The sequence below is a fragment of the Acomys minous genome (assembly GCF_964271855.1).
Source record: "Acomys minous genome assembly, chromosome: 2".
Lineage (NCBI taxonomy): Eukaryota > Metazoa > Chordata > Mammalia > Rodentia > Muridae > Acomys > Acomys minous.
This window is the reverse complement of record NC_140484.1, coordinates 10621693-10646249: the sequence shown is the minus strand read 5'-3', so window position 1 is coordinate 10646249 and position 24557 is coordinate 10621693. Positions and strand designations below refer to the sequence as shown.

At 41.3% G+C, this 24557-nt stretch overlaps 1 protein-coding gene across 5 annotated transcripts in view; it reads right to left on the bottom strand.

Moving 5' to 3' along the window:
- The window catches only part of SORCS1 (sortilin related VPS10 domain containing receptor 1), a 515429-nt gene that overhangs the window by 173225 nt on the left and 317647 nt on the right, over nt 1–24557 (bottom strand). For all 5 annotated transcript variants that reach the window (XM_084757893.1, XM_084757894.1, XM_084757897.1 and 2 more), the window contains exons 4-5: nt 18554–18712; nt 31–104 (exon numbers count right to left, since the gene is read on the bottom strand). In XM_084757893.1, the coding sequence (XP_084614019.1) occupies nt 31–104; nt 18554–18712 (233 nt within the window). The remainder of the gene's footprint in view (nt 1–30; nt 105–18553; nt 18713–24557) is intronic.

Here is a 24557-nt window from a genome sequence, read left to right as displayed (position 1 = left end):
TAGGAGACCAGAAAATGTAGTCAGACTTACCAGTAGAACCTATTTGGAACCACCGACTCCTGGATAAGCTGCCATCTTCGGCCAAATTCTGCAGAGCTATATAACTGGAGGGAGAAAGAGAGAGAAGGTCAGCATTGTACTTGACCTTTAATTCCACAGTAGCTGCACCTGGCATTTGTAGGCAAGAGTACCACAAGTTTTTATGTCCCTGAAAGTCAGATGTTAACATCTCTCTTTAAAACTTAAGGAGGTTGGAACTCGGGGATTATATGATGTGCTGCAAATCATCCAGTCAGTCAATAGTGATGTGAACTGGGAATCCTTCCTGGTGGCAATGTCTTCCGTTCACCGCCACAGCATAGGCAACATGTAATGGGTAGGATCTTGGATAAAATCAATCAATACTTCATTTCTAAAGAACCCAAGATAATACCTGATCCTGATGGAGACTGCCAGGAGCTTGAAACAACCCAAGATGAAGGAATGCAGAGGATAATTCTAGAACTCTGGAGAAACAAACTGGGGCTAAAGACACACCAGGACTCAAATGGGCAAAACCCACATTACTTACAAAGGAGTGAGCAGAAGTCATATTGTGTGCAGGGCCAACATAGGAATGAACATGGTCTGTCTTTGTATGTTTGGAGAAGCATGTCATGGGAAACCAAACATCAAGTCAAGGACATATTCAATTCCAGAGGCAATAAGCTAATTCTTATCTTTCTGTTTTTATTTGTTCTGTTTTTTCTTTATTTATTGAGAATAGATTCTTTTCTCACACAATATATCCTGATTATAGTTTCCCCTCTCTCGACTCTTCCTAAGTCCTCCACTCCTCCCTTCCCTTCCCCACTGGATCCTCTCCCTTTCACTCTCTTATTATAAAAGAATAGGTTCCTACGAGATGCAACCAAATGACATATAATAAGAAAATGTAAAAACCTATGATATCAAAGTTGGACATGGTAGCCCAACAGGAGGAAAAGAATCTCAAGAATAGACCCAATAATCATAGGCCCACTCATTCTCCCACTCAGGGGGTCCACTAAATACTAAACTGACAGCTATAGTATCGATTGAAGACCTGGTCCAGACCTATGTTCTTATTGCTTCAGTATCTGTGAGTATATATGCACCTGGCACCTTGTTCTCTTGGCATCCTCCATCCCCTCTGACTCTTCAACTCTTTCTGCCTCCTCTTTAGTGGGCTTCCCTGAGATCTGAGAGGAGTGATTTGATGGAAATCTCTCACTTAGACTCTTTCTCTCTGTAATGTCTGGTGAGTGTCTCTGCATCTGTTCCCAGCTGCTGCCAGAGGAAGCCTCCCTGATGATGGCTAAATAAGGCACCAGTCTATGAGTGTGGCAGAATATCATTAGGAGTCATTTTGTTGATTTTTCTTTAGACCTAGGGGTAGTGTTTGGTTTTACCCTAGGTCTCTGGGCTACCTGGGTCTGGTTCTTGGTTACCCAAGCAGTACCAGGTATGAGTTCCCTCTTGTGGAGTGGGCCTTAGATCAAATCAGACATTGCTTGGCTTCTTCCACAAGCTTTGCTAGTCTTCGTAAGAACAAACGAAGTAAACTCAAATTATAAAACCCTACTCCTCCACACAGACCAAGCTTCTAGTATAATCCAAGGCATTTTCCATATGTTATCTCATTTACCGCTTGTCACATTACCCCTGTGATGTGTAAAGCTGTTGTGTCCACTTTACAGATGGCTACACCAGTGGTGACATTTCACACTGCCACATTCTCCAAGGGCAACTGCATAACCCTCCCCATACTCCCTCATACAAACGTCTTTTATTCTTCTCTTATGATCTGCACTTCATTTCTACTTCTCATTCCTGCTCTAATAATCTCCATGTCATTCTGGGACCTGTGTACCTAAGTGTCCTCTTATGGAAGTCTGAAGAATCTTTCTGTTGTTCTGTAGGTACTCTGGTGTCCAGAGTGGGCTACTACTGATTTGGAAAACACCATTTGCTACGTCTCTTTCTTGTGTATAACACACTTGACCATCAATGTCTTTTCTCTGCATTTGCCATCTCCCACACTGAGTGGCTGGTGACTCACTGTACTGAGCGCAGGCATCACCTACCTCCTCTTCTCTTTCCAGCCACATAAACTGTTCAAAAAAAAAAAAAAAAAGATCAAATGACTCACCAGGTGACTCATCAAAGCTGTTGAGGCACAAGCTTGCCCAAAGAACAAATCACCTCAATTGAATATTTTTTGGCCTTTGAAACAACCTGTTATGACACTGTCCACTTGGCCAAAACACATCGTGCAATCCAGAAAGGATTAGATGGCTGGCTGGGAAAGCTGGCCGCTCACTGCCTCCACTGTATTGTATTTGATTTCCAACAAAGAACAATATGACATTTTGTTTCAAAGCCTTGTTTTATAGCTTTACTTTCACCGTTCGCTGACAAGATTGGAGCAATGAAATTCCCTAATAAGCTCATGTGGAAAATGCAGGGTTCCTCAGTGACGTTGGTGGGAGGTAGTGGACTCTTTGAAGGAGGAAGTGTCGTTAGAAGACCATTAGTCACTGGTGGCATATCCTAAATGTCACTGTAAGGACACAGTGCCTTCTCCTTCCTCTTTTTTGTGCTGTTGGGCCAGAAAGTAGCTGAGCCATACTCTCCTCCCATGCTATGCTGACTTACTGCTGACTGACATCTATGAGTCAAATGATCTTTTCTCTTAGTCCATTTATTTACTCAGGCATTTTATTATGGTGGTAAACAATGCTTTCTGCCATGCTAGGTTGAAAATAGGGTTCCTGGGTGAGATTCATGACACACACACACACACACACACACACACACAAAAGACAGAGGAAATCCTTGGGTATCAGTCCTGTCCTTTCACCTTGTTTAAACCAAGATCTCCTGCTCATCTTCTCCACGCCAAGGTAGCTCAGCTGGGAGCATCTTCTCCTCATAGCTCTTTCTCTATCCATTGGGAAGCTAAGATTACAGATGAGTGCTACTGTGTCTGGCATCTGTGGTGTCTGTGCATCTGAACTCAAGTCTTCATGCTTGGATGGCAAACACTTTTCCCATTGAGTCATCACCCTAGCCACATGCAGGATACATTTTCAGAATGTGAGATGGAAAAGTGAGATGGAAAAGCAGATTCCTTCACATAATTAAGAAATGGCAAGCCAACTTACCCTTTCTATACCCAGAATCCAAAAGGCCTGTGCATGCATGGCCTGGTTGCTCTTCCTATACAGGCTCTAAACATCTTGCATTTTGATACGGAGTAGAATAGCAAGCCCCAATCCCCCCTCCCCGGCTCTCTTCTCTCTCCTTTATCTCTTCCTCCCTCCCTCTCTTTATCCCTCTACTTTTTTTGGTTTTTGGAGGCAGGGTTTCTATGTAGCCCTAGCTGTCACGGAACTTGCTCTGTAGACCAGGCTGGCCTTGAACTCACAGAGATCCATCTACTTCTGTCTCACAAGTGATGGGATTAAAGGTGTGCACCACCACTGCTGCCAGACTCTCTTTCCTTTTGATGAGCTTAAAGTGAACAGAATTAATGCTAGTGTGGACTATGTGTAAATATCCACTAATATCTGAATTTTAGTACGCAAATGTAGTAGACCCTAGATGGCCTAAAGTAATAGTTGTATGTGTGAAAGCTGGACACATATATTCTTCAAGAATGACACAGAAGCTCTGAAGTTTCATATAGGATACCAGGTACTGCCACCAATGTTCACACAGAGAATTCATCTCTGCTAAAGAACTGTTGGGTGTTGTCATCTATGCTTTGTCGCTGTCCTTTAAAATTCACCTACTACTTCAGATTCAGAGCTTAGATAGATAGCAGTTAATTTAGTCTTCTGATAGTGATATATATCTTCAAACAGCTGTTGTTATTTGTGAGCATTTAGAGGACCCACACACAGCAGGCATGCACAGAAATCTAATAAACCAAGTATGTCTTACGAGACTTGGTAGCATCCTTCACCATTGCATTTGGGAAGCCACTCTTTGCCCTCTTGATCTTAGTGATTAAGCCTTTTTCACCTTCCCCACATACCTCGCCACATCCCTTCTGCATGCCCTCACCCATACTACTGTTCTGCCAAAGGATGCTTCAGGACTTCTGTCCTTTGGTATTGATCTTCCGCTAGTGTTCACATCCAAATGCCTCTTCTGTGTAAGCCTTCCCCTACACACCTGACTTCCCTCTGGCTTCATTCTCCAAAGACCTGTGGTACAACAGCACATACCTTTCACTCCTGCTCACTTACTGAATTTAGCTGTTTTAGTCATCTCCAAAACTACCAGCTAACAGGGAAAAGCAGAATTCTTATGCACATAAAAAAAAAACAACCTTGGAATGTCTAAGAATATTCTTGAACTTTTTTAAGAGACAGAAAGCTTTCCAAAGGTCACCAACCCCACAGTTAGTTCTGTGTCCACAGGTACCTAGAATGTAATAGAAGAAAAAGATAAAGCACACTGATGTTTTACAGTGAAGTCCCATTATCATGAATATGGACAATATAAAAAGCTCAGGTTTCAATGCACAGACAATGGCAATCTATATAGGGGAATGTATTTATGTTTCCATGGATATACAGCTCAAGACCGGTATCTTCAAAGAGAAACAAAATCTCCTTTATAAGATCACAGCCTATCAGGAATCTTCCTGGTAGCCTGCTTACTCTTCCTCTGAGTGTCACCAGGTCTCCCCACCAAGGGGAAGTGGTCTAATATGCACCAGAATGCATATCCAAGTCAGTTCCTGCTCTCCAATTGTGGAGAATGTTCTGTCCATTGGCTAGACCTGGATAGGGGATAAGGTCCCCTTCTGTCACAGACCTAGAGGAGGGAAATAGGATGAAAGAGGCAGGAAGGGGGAATGGGAAGATACAAGCGAGGGGATAACAAATAAGATGTAATCTGAATAAATTATTTAAAGAAAAAGAAAAACAAAATCTCTGTCATATACATTTGAAAGTCCTAAGGATTTACATGTAGGTCCCTGCAAGTTTACCCTAGAGAAAGCTGCTTTAGATAGTGTGAATACTACTTCAAACATTTTCTCCCTAGGAAGCTAATTGTCCAGCCTGGCGTTACAGCGAGAAAGGAAGAAAACAACAACTCTCAGCTATCGCCGTTAATATGTTAATTAAACCTGCAGAGTCTGACAGCAAAGTTCTGAGCAAAGAAGGGAACAGAACAGTATCAAAGCGTCTTGTGCACTGACTCAGGCTCAGCTGCCAGTGTGCCAGCTTTTCCCAAAGAAGTCAATGCCCCTTAATAAAACTCACAGTGTTGGCAGCGCCTAAATAAGATTTATTTCCATCCTTGTCTGTCTCCAGCTCCAAGGTTTCTGTGACTGTCAGAACACAGAACTGAGAAGTGTCATTACTATCTGTCACATGTGAGAAAACAACAGCTGCTTTCTCCAATGATGCCAGGCCTCCAGAAAACCCGGGGAGGAGGGATGGGGAAGAGAAAGGAAGAGCATCTGAGCTACTTTTAGGAGCGTGATGTTCATCTGGTAACCCTCTGTCATGGACTCAGAAATAACGTATACACACTCTTCAATGTGATTCTACTAACATGGTATAAAATGAAATATGGGCAAAGAGAAGAGAACACAGAAATGTCTCAGAGGCGCTAGGGAGAGAGTGACTACCAGGGCGAGGCAGAAAGTCTTCCAACATCACTGTACAATGTCTGTGACTGCAAACATCACTTAATGATTGCAAGCGCGTCATTCCTCCACGCTCAAAGTTTACTGTGAGCTGGCCTGGGCCTGTCAACACTTTTCTTTCCTGTCACACTTTTCCCCTGAGGCTTTCGGGGGGACGGATTCTCACATTGGCTTGTTTGCACATCTGCTTTTGGCTGCTGTGGGAAAGGTGATGATAAAGAACGCATTTGACTGTAAAGGAAGGAAACAGTACCAAGGGCTAGTTTCCTTCTGATCCGGTGCCAGCTGTCAGGTAGCTGTGGTGATATCCTTTGTAAGCCCCAGGATCTGTAAGTTGGATGATGGACACGTGTGATAGAGCAGACTGCTAAGGAGCACCCAAGAGCTTGACCATGAGAAAGAATGAGTTGCACTGGCTTTACAACAGATTCTTTTTTTATTTTTATTTTTTATTTTTGGTCTTTCAAGACAGGGTTTCTCTGTGTAGCCTTGGCTGTCCTGATTATTTTTTTTTTAAAAATTAATAACACTGAATGCCTTTATTTTTCATGTATTTTATACATTCAATGTATATTTTGTATATTTATTTTTATTAGTTTCTATTAAATTTTTACATATATATTTATATTATTACACATATACACAATAAACTACCTACAGCAAGAAGAACCACAGAACAATCAGGAATTATATAAATGTTACATTCTTAGTGTTTTGGCTATTTGTATTTGGCAGCCTTGAAGAAAACGTCTTTCCTATCTTGGTGAGTCTAAAATTCTGAATGTAAATCAATATCTATCATATCCCATTTTTATCAACTTAAAACATCTATCAATACCTTAAAATGTCTTAACCCCTAAATAACTAAGTTTAATTATAAAACTAAACTATCTGGTCTTCAACCCCATCAGAGACTTGAGAAGGAATAAAATTAATTACCTGAGTATACAGGGAGAGCAGATTAATAGCTTCTCAAATGAGAAGATGACAGAGACAGTTTGCTGACTGAATAGTCAGCCTGGGGAAACCTTAAGAGAATGATGCCCTATTTCCCTTAAGGGGGGTTGGGTAGATTTTTGGTTGCATTGGGAGTTATTATTGGTCTTATTTAGAGAGAAAACAAGGTTTGACTCAGGGATGACTCTCCTTTCCTTTATCTTTCATTCTTAGGTTTGGAGATAGGGGTTGAAAAGAAAGAAGAAGCAGAAGCAGGCGGATCTCTGTGAGTTCGAGGCCAGCTTGGTCTACAGAGTGAGTCTAGGACAACCAAGGCTACACAGAGAAGCCCTGTCTTGAAACACCCGCTCCCAAAAGAAATATATAGGGAAGACAGGACAAAAAGTAGATTAGTGAATTTACTCCTCAACTTAATGCTTTAACTGTTACTCACAAGGTTATTTTTAATTCACTGGCACAATAGATTTTTAATAACATCAAAATGTGTTCAGGGAAGAAGAGGATAATGTTGGCCACTTTCTACTTTCATTCCCACCTTACATATTGGTTCAATCAAAATCAAATGATTCCTCTCAGCTCGTAGAAGAGAAATTCAACTTTCCAATGTTGACACAAGTGTTTACAGTTATCACAGTCCTGGACTGCCTTTCAGTCTTCCTAAATTGGAGGAGGCCATCTTCCCCTGAAAATGAATAGACGAGTGCACATTTGGGCTTGCCTTTTGTCACTAAGAAAGTGGTGGAAGGAGGCCAGTTCCACAGAAAATTGCACTGAAGCTAACCAACTCCTGGAAAGCCTTTGGCTTCGTTGAGTGCCTCCCTGTCAGAGGGCTCCTCCCACACAACTCTTCAAGGGGCATTGCCTGGTGGCATGCTTCATGCAGTGGACTCTTTTCAGAGACTCATGATTACTTCTCTTTCTTACTATGCTCTTGATGTTTTGGAGGCAGAGGGCCTCCAGATTGCAGTTCTTGAGAAGGCTGACAGAAAACCCTGCCAAATCTGTTTATTTGCCTCATGCTAATACTGCCCTGGGGGTAGCCTTGGTACAAAGCACCCATGCACCTCTTGACTCTCTAGTTCTTGCTCTTCTTCCTTCATTCTTCAGCAAGAAAGAGATGGCACCTCAAGGACTTAAACTAAATTTAAAATAAATGCCAGGCCAGACGTGTTGCAAGTATCAAACTCCAGGTCTCACCATATTGAACAGGAGGAGGAGGAGTCCATCCATAGACCAGGTTGCAGAGGTGAAGTAATGATGCTCTGACTCTCCATGGTGCCAGAAGGGCCTGAATTCAGCCTAGGAGCAAGCAACTCAAAGCCTGTGGTGCATAAACTCCATAGATAAAACATCACTGAGCACTGGGGAAGCTTAACCTTAGCTGTGTGATGCCAAGTATCCTCCAGGGACAGAACCACAACTGCCACCCCAAACTCCTTCACCATCCATCCTGAGCTGATGTTTCTCAAGAACACACTATGTTCTCTGCGTCACCCCAATGCATTATACATTTGCTCAGAGTGAGGGCCGCCTATTTAGGAGGGAAAATGGTAATTTACAAAATCTATAAAGGTGGCCCTTGGAGGTCATTTCAAATTGCTAAACCCTGAGGATGTCGGGCGGGGGGGGGGGGGCAGAAGGTCGTGATTCAGCAGAATGTGTTATGCGGGGAAAATAGAAATAGTAGTAAAGTTAAGAATGGCATTTCTGTTCTCTGGTCTCTGTTATTGGATGCACGAATTAAAACAAGATGGTAACTGGAGCTTCAGATGCAGTCTGACAAGTAGGCACAATCACATCACAACTTGTGGGGAGCTGATGGCCACTGGATCCAAATATCAGCAAAGTTAAAGGGACCAGAGCATCAGGGCTGAGCTGTCAGGGTTTCTGATGAGGAGTGAGAGGAAATGATGACGCGTGCTGCTGCCTCCATCAATCTCTCCTGTGGCAGGAGTTATCAAATCTGTCACTGGTCATTCCTCAGCAGTCACTGGAAGCTGTCAAAGCTCCTAAGGTTGGGATTGACACTCTGAGGACTGGGGATTAGACATGGGCAACCTGGAGCTGGCAAGGAAGGAAAGGTCAATGTGTGGCCAGTGGTCATTTTGATTTGGAGACATTTGCTATGCACTGAGATCTGACAGTACTTCACACACACACACACACACATACACACACACACACACACACACACACACACTCAATGGGGGTTGGAATTTGTGCTTCAAAGGTTCTTAAAGACAAGTAAGGGTTGCATAGGACAGATAGGAACAGACAAAAACTTGGAAACATATTTCCTCTATCTTGAAGCCCATGCAACCAATAAACAAGGTGCCTATGTCTATTCAAATATTAATTCCAATTACTTGCTTTGAACTTTCCGTTTATCTTTCGTCCTGTGGTCAGTTTCTTTCAAATCCTTAGGAATAGCTCTAACGGTTCTGGGTAGCAGTTGCAAATGATGGTACAACCTGTTAAACAAGGTATCCTCATTAACCACAGGCCACCCGTGTTTGCATAGGATGGCACTTCAGCTTGAGAATTTGTTTTATAAACAAAGATTGGGTTGACATTTACCCAGCTCCCTGGTTTCCACTCAATTCACCAGTTTTTAACTTGGATACTTAAATTATTTACATATTCATGAGATTAGAAATCAGCTGTGACATTGGGAAATTTCAAGCTCATGGAAAACCTGCCATTTCGTACACAACTTCATAGAAGTAACCAAGTGCCTTTTTACTTAAAGCAGCACCTCCCGTAAATGCCATGGCACTAGGTAGGTGTCAGTTTTGTAAGTGTGCTTGTATGAAAACCATATGAAAACTTATTGAGTTCTGAGACTCACTGGTCTTTTATCTTCATCTTATCCTTTGACAGAAGGAGCTGCCCGTTCTATTCAAAGAGAAATAAAATTACTGTGAATATCAATACTTTAATAGTCAATGGTTTAATGTGACTATAATCAATATTTCCCAAGCACCATGCACTAGTTCATCTGGGTCCTAATCATCTTAGTTGTATGGCTGCTTCCACTGATTGAATAAACAGACATTCACCAAGGGAAACTGTCCACACCTCACATACTGAGAAGAAATTGGTCTGAGATAGGCTCTATCTGAGGGTAATTCCAGGTACAACCCCTTGGGTCTACCCTCTCTTAGCATTGGATAGTACACTGCCTGTTAACCAGGCAGTGCTTGCTACATGTCTAATTCCATCTTGACTTTTTACATTATCTTTGCATCTTCAACCAGACACACAAACACACACACACACACACACACACACACACACACACACACACACACACATATATACACACCCCACACATAACCCCCTAACAAGCACACACACACAGGTGAAATATACACACACATGCACACATACATGTGTACACTAAAATGCATGCAAACTACATAGACCAATACAGGAAAAAAGAACAAAAGGAACAGCTGATTAATAAAACCTGAAGAAAGGGGGACTAAAACTATTTTTTAAATACCCTTTTGTGGGAGTAACTAAAATTTTTTCATTGCCTATCAAACATGTGGCAAGTACATTTTCCCTCTTTTATCAATACATGTTTTTTAATATACACAGAATGTCAGCTGTTAATGTTTAATACTTTTGGGAGCTTACAGCCTGCTTCCTCCCTCTAAAACCAAATTTCAGCTTTACAACACATCTAACACATTTGTACCAAGTGTTAAAAGTGCAGCCAATATGTGGAATAAGGATTTCCTATTCTAACATGAATTGTGATCTGTTGGCACCAACCTCTTTGTTGGGAATGAAACAAGTTTCTTACATGCTATTTCTGGCTGCTATTGCTTCAAAACAAGTGAGGCAGGAATCAAGACCCTTGCAGGAAAATGGATACAAATGAAAATTACCATGGTAAGTGAAATAAGCCAGACTCAGATAAACAAATGCTTCAGGATGTCCTTCCTATTAGAACCTAGGTTTCAAATTATATGTGTGTGTTTATATGAGTGCATGTGTGTGTGCTTGTGTGTGTGCTTGTGTGTGTGCTTGTGTGTGTGCATATGTGTGAGAGAGAACAATTTTACAGTCTCCATATATTTGGATCATATTCTTCTCCTCCCCCAAATCCTACCATGTCCTCTCCACTCCCTACCAGCTCAACGTTAGGTTCTTTCTCAAAAAACAAACAAAAACTGAATACAACAACAACAGCCCCCCACCCCTAAAAATCATGCAAGAAAGCAAAGTTAAACCACTTCTAAAAAAACAACAACAAAAACTGTATCCAAATAAAATCACACACACACATACACACACACACACACACACACATACACACACACACACACACACACACGAAAAAAAAAACCCACCATTACCAACAACAAAAACTATGGAGCCCACAAATCTTGGTCAACAACTCTTGAACATAAGGCCTGTCCTGGAGTGGTTGATATACTCGGTGTCATTCTATAGGAGACACTGATTTTCCTCCTCCCAATAAGAATAAGTGACAGTTCAGCTGTTAAGCTTTACTCTAGTGGCTAGGTTTTCATTCATTCATTCATTCTGATTCTTGTGCCGTAGCTTGGGTTCTTTTCCTTCTGTTGGTTTGTTTTGTCCAACTACTGATAACAGTTTTTTATCTTATTTTATTTTATTATATTTTGAAATATGAATGAATGAAGATTGGACTGAGTAGGGAAGAAAGAGAATTAGGCCAAGTGAGGGAGGGGATACTGGAGAAGGCAATGGGGCAGGTGAGTGTCTGAGCACAAGGGATGTCATTATACATTTGTCTGAAGATGCAGTGATGAAGCCCATTATTTTATACACTAAACTTAAAATCCTAAAAAAGCATAAGTGGCACAGTATGAGAATGTTCTAGAACAAAACAAAGTACGTACCGCAAAACGGCACTAGAGGCTTTGTCTTCCAGGCACAGAACTGATCAGTCATCTGGATGCAAATGTCTTTATTCAAATAGGCATATATCAGTTATACAAAATAATTCATTTTATTCTGACATTTTCATACATGCATAGACATGACTTTGTTGTTATTCACTCCTTTGTTACTCACTCTTGTCTCAACCCTCCCAGTGGTCCCCTCATCATCCCAAGCGATCTCTCTTTTCAAATATAGTATTTAAAATCATAAAACAAATTAACAGCATCTAAGATAAAAAACAAATGAGGAAAATGAAGGAAAAAGAAGAAAAGTGGCTTGCAAGGGGCTAGAGAGATGACTCAGAGGTTAAGAGCCCTGGCTGCTCTTCCAGAGGTCCTGAGTTCAATTCCCAGCAACCACATGGTGGCTCACAACCATCTATAATAGGATCTGATGCCCTCTTCTGGCCTTCAGGTGTATGTGCAGAGGAGTACTGTATACATCATAATAAAAGTTTTCAAAAAAGAAAAAGAAAAAGAAAGTGGCTGTGAACCAATTTGGGGCAATTCCTAGGAGTTTCTTTGTGCATCATAACACACCTTTTAGAAATTCCTGTGTTATTTGTAAATACTTGTACTTTAAAATTTTTTTTTCTCATTCAACCAATGAAGCCTAATCACTTCTCTCAAATACACCAGGACATCTGGACATTGTCTCAGTCAGCCTGTGAAGCAAGGCAGGGGCTGAAGCTGGATGTGGCCTGGACCTCTGTAAATGGACACCTGCTCTCCACATGCACACTGCCAGCCCCACGTGTTCTCTTCAGTGGCGCTCCTTGCCCCTTGAGGAGGAAGGGAGTCTGTGACCTAGGTGTCCCTGGACACGTACAGAGAAGGAAGGACCAGGCAGCTGCTTCGAGTAAGGCTCAGAGGCAAGAGGGCCTTTTGTGCAGCTGCCTAAGGAAGGAGGCCTTGCCAACCTGCTGAGGAAGGCAGGGGCCTCCCACCAGAAGCTTTGCAGTCCTGGCAGCATTCCTGTTGGCTCTACATTACAGCAGGTCACTGCCCCCTTAGCAAGCTGTTCCCACAGCACAAGCCATCACAGAGCAGAGCCTCATACATGGCACGCTCCACATGGCTGAGGTAGGTGCATAGTCATCTCTTTCACTCCTGTTTCTCGGTCTCTTTTTTTTTTTCTTGCAGTCACATCTGCTCTTTGTTTTCTCTCATTTCTAATGTTTCCCAACACATCATGTTTAGTGAGGTGTTTAAGACAGACTGAGAGATGCCGTTGGAGGCACTGTTTTATAGCACAGTTTGTACACTAGTTTATTGCCAAATTAAAATGAAGATGTAATCTGGCAGCCCGAGCCTGCTGCCAAGGCTTCCTTGGGTGGTTTCCTATATTAAAGAAAGAACGTTGGGAAAAACCAGGAATGAAATAAGGGAATACACATCCTTTCTCCTGTTTGCCCTGTTCTCAGACAAAGAAAGGAACAACAAAATGTGCCGCCTGCTTAAGCTGCAGCAATAAGCCATTAGTAGAGAGAAGGGCAGCACTGGGAAGCCTATAGAAAGAGTGATAGGTTTCTTTATATGCCAACCAGTTTGGACCGAGGGACGTAGGTAGCTGGAAAACATTATCTGCGGGTGTATCCACTGCAGTGTTTCTAGGACTCCTTAGCACTTGAAGCTGAGGTCTCAGAAGATCTGACAGAGGTACTTGGAAGCTTATGCTACTAAAAGCATGAACTCAAAATAAGTAAAATAAAATAAAGGACTGGCCTACCAGGTAAAGGTGAGCGCTTGCTATAACCCTCTTATCTACATTCGATTTTAGGACTCACATGGTGAAAGGAGACCTCTACACACCTGCCGTGGCATGTATGCCCACACACGTGCGCGCGCGCACACACAACACACACACACACACACACACACACACACAGAGAGAGAGAGAGAGAGAGAGAGAGAGAGAGAGAGAGAGAGAGAGAAATTTAAAATGTAGGACAAGAATAACAGAACAATATTGATTTATCACTTGATCCCACAGACTAATCAAAGCAAACTTGCTCTGACATCGTTGCCGTCATTTTGTGCCTCTCTTCTACTTTGGACCTCCTGTTCACGCCTGCGCATCGGCGTGGAAATCACTGAGGGATGCTTGTCTAGCTGTCATTCTAGACCTCCAGTCCCTTTGCACTGCAGGGACAGCAAAACCTCGAAGGACGACAGACAGCTTCCTCTCAATGAGGGCAGTTCCAGGTTATGATGACAGAACAGCACAGGTCAGAAATGGCATCCTGAGAGCTCTCATCATCCCCGTGACAATAATATTGAGGGCATTTTGTGATCACCGTGATGATGCTTACCTCTGCATATATCTCTGTGCTGTTGCCCTAATTATTTTTTATGAAACATTTAAAATTTTTTTACATACACATTTATATTATTACACATACATACAGTAATCTACCTATAGCAAGAAAAACCATGCCACAATCCGGAATTATATAAATGTTACACTCTTAGTGTTTTGGCTATTTGTATTTGACAGCCCTTGAAGAAAGCATCTTTCCTATTTTGGTGTAAACCTATAGTCTATATCAGTACCTGAAATATGGATTCAAGATCACTAGACCCATTTATTTGGTTCCCTTACCAATTTAGTCTGATGACGAAATTCTCCCCTCTTCTCTGATTTCTACAGCTACTTTTCACTTTAATTGGTATATTGGGAAAGAGAGAGAGAGCCTACCTTTTGGGGGCTGCAGGAGACCAAACTTAATGTTAAAAATGCGCCCACCCCCAAGCAAGGATGGAGATAATCATATCATTTGAGGGATGTGGGCAGGAATTTGCTCTCTCTTTTGAGCTGAAATATCCTTAGTAGATTTTACTCAGTAAGGAAAAAATTCTAAGCCATAAAACACTATAACCCCCTTAAATCTGAGGAGGACATTTGGGCATAAAATTTCCTCTGAGATTAACTATCAGATCAGTTATTTATTTATGTTTAATATTTCCACGGCACTGCTGGCCAGTAAAATTTTACTGAGGTCCAGAAAGAAAAAAAGAAAGTGGTCAACAGAAGTCTTTGAGTGCCTTCTAATGCTGTATCAAAAAGCCCCAGAAGGTGTGTGTGCACACGGTACAAGGCAGAAAGGGGCATCTCAGACATTTTGGGCTCTTTCCAGAGCAAGGACCCAAATTATCTTCTCCAAACCTTAAAAGTCCCATTCCTTGAAGTAGAGACAAAAAAAAAAAAATCAATGTCAGAGAAAAACAAAAGTACTGTGTGTTCAGAACTGAAGTATACTCAAAGCACAGAGAAGACAGGCAGTCGGGGAAAAGGAGATGCGAGGATGCCACTCTTAGATGAAGAGGGTAGGCACAGGTACCACATCCCGGTGTTTTATAAGAGTCGGTTCCTTTATGTCTGCCTGAGTTTGACAGGAAACTGTATCCAGCAGATGGAAGGCTCGCTCTGGGCCCAAGATCTTAGCTGAGAGCTTGGCAACAGCAGCACTAGCAGCTGTCACTGAGAAAAACTGATCAACAATACTTCTACACAAGAACAAATGTTCCTCTTTCCTAAAAATCGCAGATGCTGGCCAACCAGTGCCAACACCGAGCTCTCCTTGGTGTCCAGAGCTGTGTCTTAACAGATCTAAACAGTCCATGGTCTGTAGAGGATGACCAGAGCTCTCGCAGCAGTATCATATACCCCACCTGAGGGGCCACAGGCCCCCTACACTTAACCATTGCTTCTGGGATGGCAACAGACCACTCCCCCTCCTGATCTGTCTTGTTCCCCACACTTTGATATGAGTCTTGAGGCAAAGAAGACCTTTCTGTTCTTTACATAAATGAGCAGGTTGTCCACTTGCACTATATAAATGATTTATCCTTGCTTCTCTCTTGAGAAACCAGAGACAGAAGCACAAAGGCTGATTCTGTTCATTTCAAAGTATTTCCACCTAAAGTTAGAGTCCCAACATATTTCCTACAAAGGTCTCGTTTCTCTGGTGTTCCTACAATATCCACACATGAGATCAACTCAATTTTGTCCTATGATAGCATTTGTTGATTTATCAAATTCTGAATTCCTTGCATTACAGAGAACAAGGATTGATCAGGATTCTTCACACTCTGAAAGCACACAATTCATCAAGTCTGTATTCATAAAATGAACCTTTGGTTCAGACCCTCACATGACCTCTACCGAGCTTAATCCTGGTAATCAGGACTCAGAATACAACTCTGACCCAACTTTTCAAAGGCTTTAAACCAGGGAAACTAAACCATGTTTGCTGTTTGCCCATTAGACCAAACCATCTGCAAATCTGTGTGTATTACAGTGAGCATTACCAGATTTCTGTTTTGACAAAAGAAATTCTACCCTGTAAACACTACTTTTCCAATTTTATAAAATTACTTATGAGATTCTTCTTACTTTTTCTAAGAGGAAAACGGAAATCTGTCACATTCTTCTTCTAATGAGATAATTTCTTATACGCTCCAGGGTTTACAGGCCAACATGTCACTAATTCGTTATGATCTGAACTTGGGTTACTAAGTTCATATAGCCTATGCATCACATCTACGTCATGTGTCAGTGTGCTCCTGCCTTTTTAGAGTTTGTTGGATTCCTCAATCAAATCATATCTATTAATCTTTATAAATTTAAAGCTTCTTGATATAATTTTCTTCAAGCCAACATTTCAACCTAAGAAGATGTGGACTCGAATATTGTTTTCAATCACATAGAAAGTGAACCCTCAAAAACTAAGTAGCCATACAAAACACATTTAAAGCAAAAAAAAAAAAAAAAAAGCCTGCTCACTCTAAGTGGCTGAGTTGGAACCACAGCATAGGTGTCCTCACTTCTCCAGGATTATTTACTTTGCCACAGTGAACAAACAAAGCTTGAAGTACTGGGACTTCAAGGGTTACCTTTCAGAACATTTCCTCTAGAATAACTATGAAGGTATTTAGTTTTTACTTAGCCAGGTGTCTCTGCCCTTCACTATGCCTCTGGCATCACAAGGAAATTAACCTACAGCTGAATCAAATACAGTAACACTGGGTTAAATGACAGGCACCCCTTGTCCTGGGGAGTTCAGTGTTCACCTGTTAATTGCACCAAGTACATTGCAGCTTGGCTCTAAGAACACAACTGTACATTCTGCTAAAGGGTAGCCAGGCTGCTGTAGAGGGAAAGGCTCTCCTAATGGTAAGCCGTTCCTATTTTTAGGCTTAATGTGCCTTTCACTTGGCAGTAAGAGCAGCATGAATAAAACCCCAGTCCTATGATGTTAATTTGCTTGCTTCAAAATGCCAGTGTCACTAGAGACCTTGGGAAATTGCTTAAAGCCTTCCTTTGCCTTCAGGGAGAACCACACACACTAAGCCCAGCCTAGACAAAGAAACCCCTGATGTTCTAGTTTTCTTTCTGGGAAAAAAAATATAGACTCAAGAAAGAATGGGTTTATTCGGGTTTCCCTTCCAGGGCACAATCCATCACTAAAGGAAGTCAAGGTAGGAACCATAGAAGAACATTGCCTGCCAGCTTACCCTTTGGCTCACACTCTGGCTCATGCTAAACTAGCTTTTTTTGTAGAGATCAGGCCCACCCTGCTGGGGATGGCACTGTCCACACGGGATGGGCCCTCCTTCAGTAATCAACAATCATGATAATCTGTTGCAGACATAGATGCAGGCTAATATAATCCAGGCAATACCTCAGCTGAGCTTTTTTCTTCCAGTTATCTAACTTGTGTGCAGTTGACAATCTAGCCAAGACATGTAGTTTCTCCTCCAACTCCCATGAAAGCCCAACATTGCTTTAAATACATGACATGTCTGAGTCAAGACTGCTCTTAGGAGAATTCTCAGAATGACTTTGTTCAATAATTGATTGCATAAAGGCCATGCCAGTATCCCTCCTGTTTTCCCCTGAACCTTAACGGTTCAAGTTTCTCTTATGTTAGCCTACATGTAGTATCTTTTTTCCACCACTTTCATTTTACTTGCCACAGCTAAGCTTGCACTCTACGTTGTTGTGTAAGCTCCTTAGAGGCAAAGATAATGTATTTATAAAGCACATACATAATATAAGTAGTAGAGACCGCATAAGCTATTGTGGGACATTCATGGGGCGTACACACAGACATGAACATGTATGTGTAGTACTTTATTTGATGCTTTAGAAGAGGTAGTCTCCTTCTTCCATTTTGATACCAAGTGAGGAAAATCTGTAAGATAAAAGTCTTAAGATAATACTGACCTCTGAACATTTCTCTCACCTTCTACAAGTCATCACCCATAGTTTTCAAACCTTGGTGAAGTAGCTTCTCTTTGAGGGTCTGGGCAGAGTAATAGGTCTTGAACCAAGACAAATGATCATCTACCTCACTCATGAGGCAGCCTATGATTCCATGGAAGTCGGTGCCCCTGAAATCCTTCAGCATTGATTATAGTTCAGATGCTGATGGCTGACCAGGTTCCATGGGCTAAAGGGTTTCTCCCTGGGTGACACAGGACTTTATGATGTGGGGTTCACCAAGACGCCCTTGGGTTCCTTCGTTCCTGAAGAATCTGTGATAATCTGGACCCGCCTGAGTCTTACATGTGTGCCCTAATTGAAAGGGCTGAGTTTTGCCCGTGACTCACTATGATGCACTGATTCCTCTGGAGGCTCAAAGTGAAGGTCACTCAGGCATGAACTGGAACCTTCAGTGCTATAAACTAAAACAAATACTGTCACATCCTAAGAGCTTCAGTTCAGTATTTGTTGCGAAGCCAACCAAGCTACGTATTATCTCTCTAGGTATCTCAACTTTCTTTTGTATGTTTTCTCATATTTTTAAGTAGTTGCAGCAAACAACCTGACATGTTCTCATTGATACTCAGGATACCACATAGGGAAAAAAAATTGATCATTGAGATGGAAATCACAGCTGAGTAACGAGGGCTTTCTTCCCCGGCAGCCATGCACCACTACGTGCGGCAAGGTCACTGTGCTCACCTTTTGGTCTTGACTATAGGCCAGGATCCAGTCTTCTTGCTTCGGATGGAAAAGCAGACTCTGGATGTAAAAGTTGAGCCGGTACTTTTGATACGTTGCCCCTTCGTCTGAGCTGATCAATAAACTGCTCTCAATCTCCGGGTCTGTGAGCAACATAATCTGCAGTGAAGCCACAGAGAAAAAGCTTACAAATTACGATACATGGCAGGAAACTATCACGTTGACACAAGAAGCACAAAAGGAGGCAGAAGAAGGAAGCACCTGCACTCGGCAGTGCTAATGCTCCTACTTCTGATAATGCCACAAAAGCATTTGTACCACTTGAAGAGCATCGGGGAACTGGTCAGGAGCAGGAGATGAACCGGAAGACCGTACTCTCTTCTCTTAATAGGACTCTTAGGGGAAACTTTTCTTTTTTGCAAAGCTATTTGTTTTTCTTAATGCAAATTGTATGTATGTATGTACTTATGTGCACCCATACATGTGCTATATAGCACATATGTGGAGGTCAGAGGACAATTTGCAAGTTTGGTTCTTTCATTCTACCACATGGTTCCAAGCTTAGTAGTAAGCACCTTTGCTTGCTGCCCCCTCTCCCCAGCTACAGAGTTATTTTGTTAACCTGAATCATTTCCTACTATCCCCTTACTCCTAGCCCTTCCTCATGAGGTAACCTGGTCACATTCCAACTGGGAAAATAAAAGTACCAGTTTGGCTGTTTTCTGTGTAGGAAAGGATGACTTGTGAGCATGGGCCACAGTTTTTTTGTTCTTGCTTCACACTCCTGTTTCACACCAATAATACATTGTCACTCTGCCTTTAGGCTGATTCTATGAGTCTTGAGTCAAAATCTGGGTCCATGATATTTTTCTTGAATATTAATGCATAGATTTTTTTACTTCCACTGACATTTTTTCATTTTATGTTTTCATTTATTTTCTTCTTTCTATGTCCCTTTTTAAAATTTTTTACATATACATATATAATTACACATATATATTATTACATATGTATGTATGTATATATATACACATATAATAAACTACCTACAGCAAGAGGAACTATGAAACAATCAGGAATTATATATATATGTTACATTCATAGTGTTTTGGCTATTGGTATTTGGCAACCTTGAAGAAGACACCTCTCCCATCTTGGTGAGTCTAAAATTCTGAATGTAAATCAGTATCTATCATATCTCATCATTATAAGCTTAAAGCATCTATCTAGACCTAAAAACATCTTAACCCCTAAGCACCTATGACGCATTTATTACAACATAAGCTTTATGAGTCAGGGTATATCTTTTACTCACAAGTGTATTCCTAGCAGCTACAATAAGTTTAGCAATGTATTATACATTCAACAAATGTCTGCAGAATGAATGAAAGAAAAGAAGGACAGAAACAAGGAAGAAGATGGGAGGAGGGAGGAAGAGAGGAAATGAGGAAGGAAGGAAGGGAAGTAGGAAAGAAGGGAAGGAAAAAGGGAGGGAGGGCAGGAGGGAGGGAGGGAGGGGTTTGAGTTTAAAAGCAGTTGTGTGGACTTAGAAATACGTTTAGAACAGTTTGCAGAGATATGAATGTAAGCATCATAGAAAACACAGCTGGCTCTACTTCTCCATCTCTCACCCATGGGCTATAAATCTGTGGAAACTCATAGCTTCAAGTGCTTGTTTTGCAATCTCCTTGGGATGCCTACCCTTGGCCAGGGCATTCAGAGAAACCACAATCGAAACAAGATGAATGAGCTGCCTTGAGAACTGCTTGATTTCTCTCATTTTCTGCCTCTAGGACTATGTGATGAAGTATCTCATTCCCTACTCACTGTAGGTCTCCTTACCTCCAAAAAAATGTGTGCACCTAACATTTGCAGACAGCCCACCTTAATGCTACCATTGACTTTCCCCTATCGGCTTACTAATGGGTGTTCTCTGAGTCTGGCTCAGTACAAAAGGTATGCTCACTATGTGGGTATGGGATGAGAAATCACTGCAGCCTGCACTTAGCAGGAAGGAAGAAGAGGAGGGAGGAAGAAAGAATGAGAAGAAGGAGGGAGAGAAAGAAGAGGGAAGGGGAAGGGGAGGATGAAGGAAGAGAGACAAGGAGAAAAGGAATAAATAGCCACGATTAAAAAAAGGCAGAATACAAGGCAAACACAGTCCCTCCCAATATGGAGGTGCTCATTTTGAAGCTTCATGTCACCTTTGTAAGTGATATATTGCCATCACACATGACACAAGGAATCACACACACATACACACACACACACACACACACACACACAGAGAGAGAGAGAGAGAGAGAGAGAGAGAGAGAGAGAGAGAGAGAGAGAGAGAGAGAGAGTTGGATTCTATTTCTGCTATCCAGGAATGAACTTAAAAGTTCTCTGTCATTTTTCTAACTGCTTCTTCTTGTAGAAAACAAAAGAAGAAGACAAAAATGTTGAAAGGAATGCTGTGGTTGTCAGCTACGCTCCAGACAGGAGAGAAAGCCAGGAAACATATGCAAAACTAAGTCAGATTGTGTCTCACACAGCGTGAAATCCTGCCTACCCTCCATAAATTGTGATAAATGTTACGAGTTTGTCTGCCTGGTGTCCACCAGACAGCTTCCTCCATTTGATGACTGACAGGGGCCACCAAGGTAATTTGCAAAGTACAAACTCACATGGCTTCACTAAAAGGGCATTTAAATGGCTCTTAAATGGATAGAAATACTTCCAGGTGATTTCATATTTATTGGGACATAAAAAAAGGCTGTCATATTTCAAAACACAAATATGGCATCAAATGATCATACTGCCTTGTGTCCCTTACCGCAGTTAACAATAAAGTGTAACAACCTTGTGTCCTATTGCCAAAGAGTGGTTTTCATAGTATAATGAAAACCCCACATTAGAGCCATTGGTTGTCTCAAGCCAGGTGATGTTCCCGCCACTTTCTGATTCCTAGTACCCACTTAACTAGAATGTGCTGTCTCTTCTCACTTTACAACCTGCTTCCCCTGACACGGAAACAAAAGGAATTCAAATTAAGACTACAAAATAACCCAAAATCAAGGTGAGTTTTATTTATTATTTACTGAAACTAGTTTAATATGCATGCATACTCTAAATTCACCAGACTGTATGAAATTATGTTGTATCCCCTGCAACACTAGAAAGAGGCTGAAATATTTCCAATAATTTTAATACATGGATATCTGTTATGATGTAAACAAAGCTATGAGGGATTAGAGCTCTTGGTTTTGCACCTACAAAATCAAAAATAAACTGATCAAAAGCCCATCTTCTCGATCTGGTGTTCACTTGAAATCTTATAGTTGGTAATTTGCATGCTGGGAATGTTGGAAGGTGTTCCTCCTGTACGCCTAACAACCACACAGGCTAGTTTCTACCAAATTTCCTCAAAACAAGCAGGTCAAGTCAGTATGGATTTATTGTTGTTTACCTACTTTTTAAAAATTCATCCTAACAACTTTGTTATACATGTATTTATCTTTTTTTATTTTTGATCCATAGCTAGATATATGCACCTTCATGATGAGTGACTGTATTCATACTTGTATTTAAAATTACAACCTATGTAATTTTGCAATAGGATTGGAAACATAGACATGTGTGCACGATTTTGACACACAAAGACATGTACAGTGTATTTTAATTCCTTAACCACAACTCTCAGATTAATGAGGTTTCAGTTAGTGCAGGGATTGGAATGTGGTGCATCCTTAATGAGTTGCCAGATGATTAGGGAAACCTTGTTATTTCAGCCTTAAATTCTTTCATGATTTTGCCTCAAATGAACCGAGGTTTGTCTTCCTATTTTGTCAATTACAAAAAGTAAATTGACAAGTAATTAAATGATTTAGCAAGATCTACCCAGAAAAGTTATAACAAACTTGGGGAAATACATAATAACTATAATTCAGTCTTTGGGAATAAGTAGTGTTGCTAATGTATAAATAAGTTATGTCTTCTCAAGAAAGCACTCCAAAGGTTAATATTTTCAACACTCTTAAATTCAACCTAATGAACATCCAGAACATCCAAAACACAAGACTATATTTCTCATTATTTATTTATCTTATAATTTATCTGTTAACTGTTTATTTTTTTATTTTTTTTACTTTATTAATTTATTCTTGTTACATCTCAATGGTTATCCCATCCCTTGTATCCTCCCCTTCTTCCCTCCCTCCCATTTTCCCCTTATTCCCCTCCCCTATGACTGTTCCTGAGGGGGTGTTAACTGTTTATTTATCTCTCTAGATTTATTTATTTATTTATTTATTTATTTATTATGTATGTGTGTGAGCGCACGGGCATAATTAGAGGGCAGACAACAGTGTTGAGTGTCTTTATCTATTCTTCTCTATTTTTTCAGGCAGTGTCTTACAATGAATGTGCAGTTGGCCAATTAGGTCGGCGGAGGTGGCCTACAAGCCCCTGGGACCCTTGTGTCATCGCTTCTCATGCTGTGACTGCAGGAACACATTGCTGAATCCAGCTATTAAGGTGTGTGCTGGGGATCTGAACTCAGCTCCTTCTGCCTGTGCAGCAAGCACTGTGTCCACTCAGCCGTCTGTCCCTTGCTTTGAACTAGGTCAAAATGGCCATCTCCCTCTCTTCTGGCTTCTTTTGTGACTTTGAATGAGTGACATTTTGTTGTGTTTGATCTTCTTCATTCTGGATAATGAGATAAATAGCAGGTTTTCAAGGAAACTTCGCGAAGGCATAAATCTTAACTTCTCACTCTCAAGAGTAAGCTGTCAGGGGGAGTAAACTCCGCTTGAGACAAAACTTATTTCATAGTAGGTCCATGTAGCTTTGTAACAAATTGATGAATCCACAAATGAATGAATCAGTTAGCATGTGTCTTCCACTGAACGTAGCACAGGGGTCCCGCCACACTGGGAGTTCTGTCCTCTCACACAGTCTCTGCTGCTCCGCTCGGACAGGAGCAGGGTAAAGAAGAGAGGAAGAGATTGCTTTGAAGAGGAGTAATTACTCTCTATCCCGATGGACTGGGGTGATTAGCACCCATTTGCCTATGCCTTGCGGGGCGTACAGACATGGTACCGAGTGCATCTGTGGATGAATTGTTTTCCATAGGAAGTCAATAACCAAGCACAGACTTCTGCAAGCCAGCTTTAAGCAATCACTCATCCACTTCAGAAGGAGGACGAAACCTGATTTGCTTTTCCTAGAGGTGACAAATGAGCATGAAATACAATTTATAGATTTCAAATACATCACTTCACCCTGCTTTTGGTTGTATTCCTACTGACAGCTTAGCGTAGTCAAAAATTGAATGTAGTCCAGCAAGATTGCTCGTTGGGAAAAGGTGCTTGCCATGAAGCCTGACTACATGGGTTTGATCCTTGGGTGGAAAGAGAGAATTGATTCCCACAGATGCTCTCTGAACACCCTATATGTGCAGTGGCATGTGCATGTCCATATGCACATACATGCTAAATAAACTGTGTCATAACATTAAATGCACCTGTACCTTTGACCTGCTCGAGATTCATGTATGACTCCCTGACACAATTTTCAAAACTTGGCAGGAAACTTTATGATTTTTTCCAGGTATCTACTGTGGTCCTTGATGCCATAGAAATGATACTGTTATTTGCTTTTACAATTCTTTTCCTAGGTATGTTGCTTTGAGATTTGACATCCACCTGCTTAGATGAGTCAGGAATAATAGGGTGCATATCACCACTTATGGGTAAATATTTTTCCATCATTTCTTTGATCTTAATGTAAAATGTGCTTATTGTATGTTATTTGCCTTATATGTAATTCATGGCTGCTTGTTCCTTGTTTATTGTTTGTCATTCACAGGCTTGACTCAAGCAGTGATAATATGTTGCTTTCGGGAAATGCCATTTTTGCTTTTCTCAGGACTTAGCTCCAAACAGGCACATCCGCAGGTGCATAACAAATGCATTTCATAATGACCCGGAAAAAGACAAAGTGGTAAAGACAGCCAATGGAC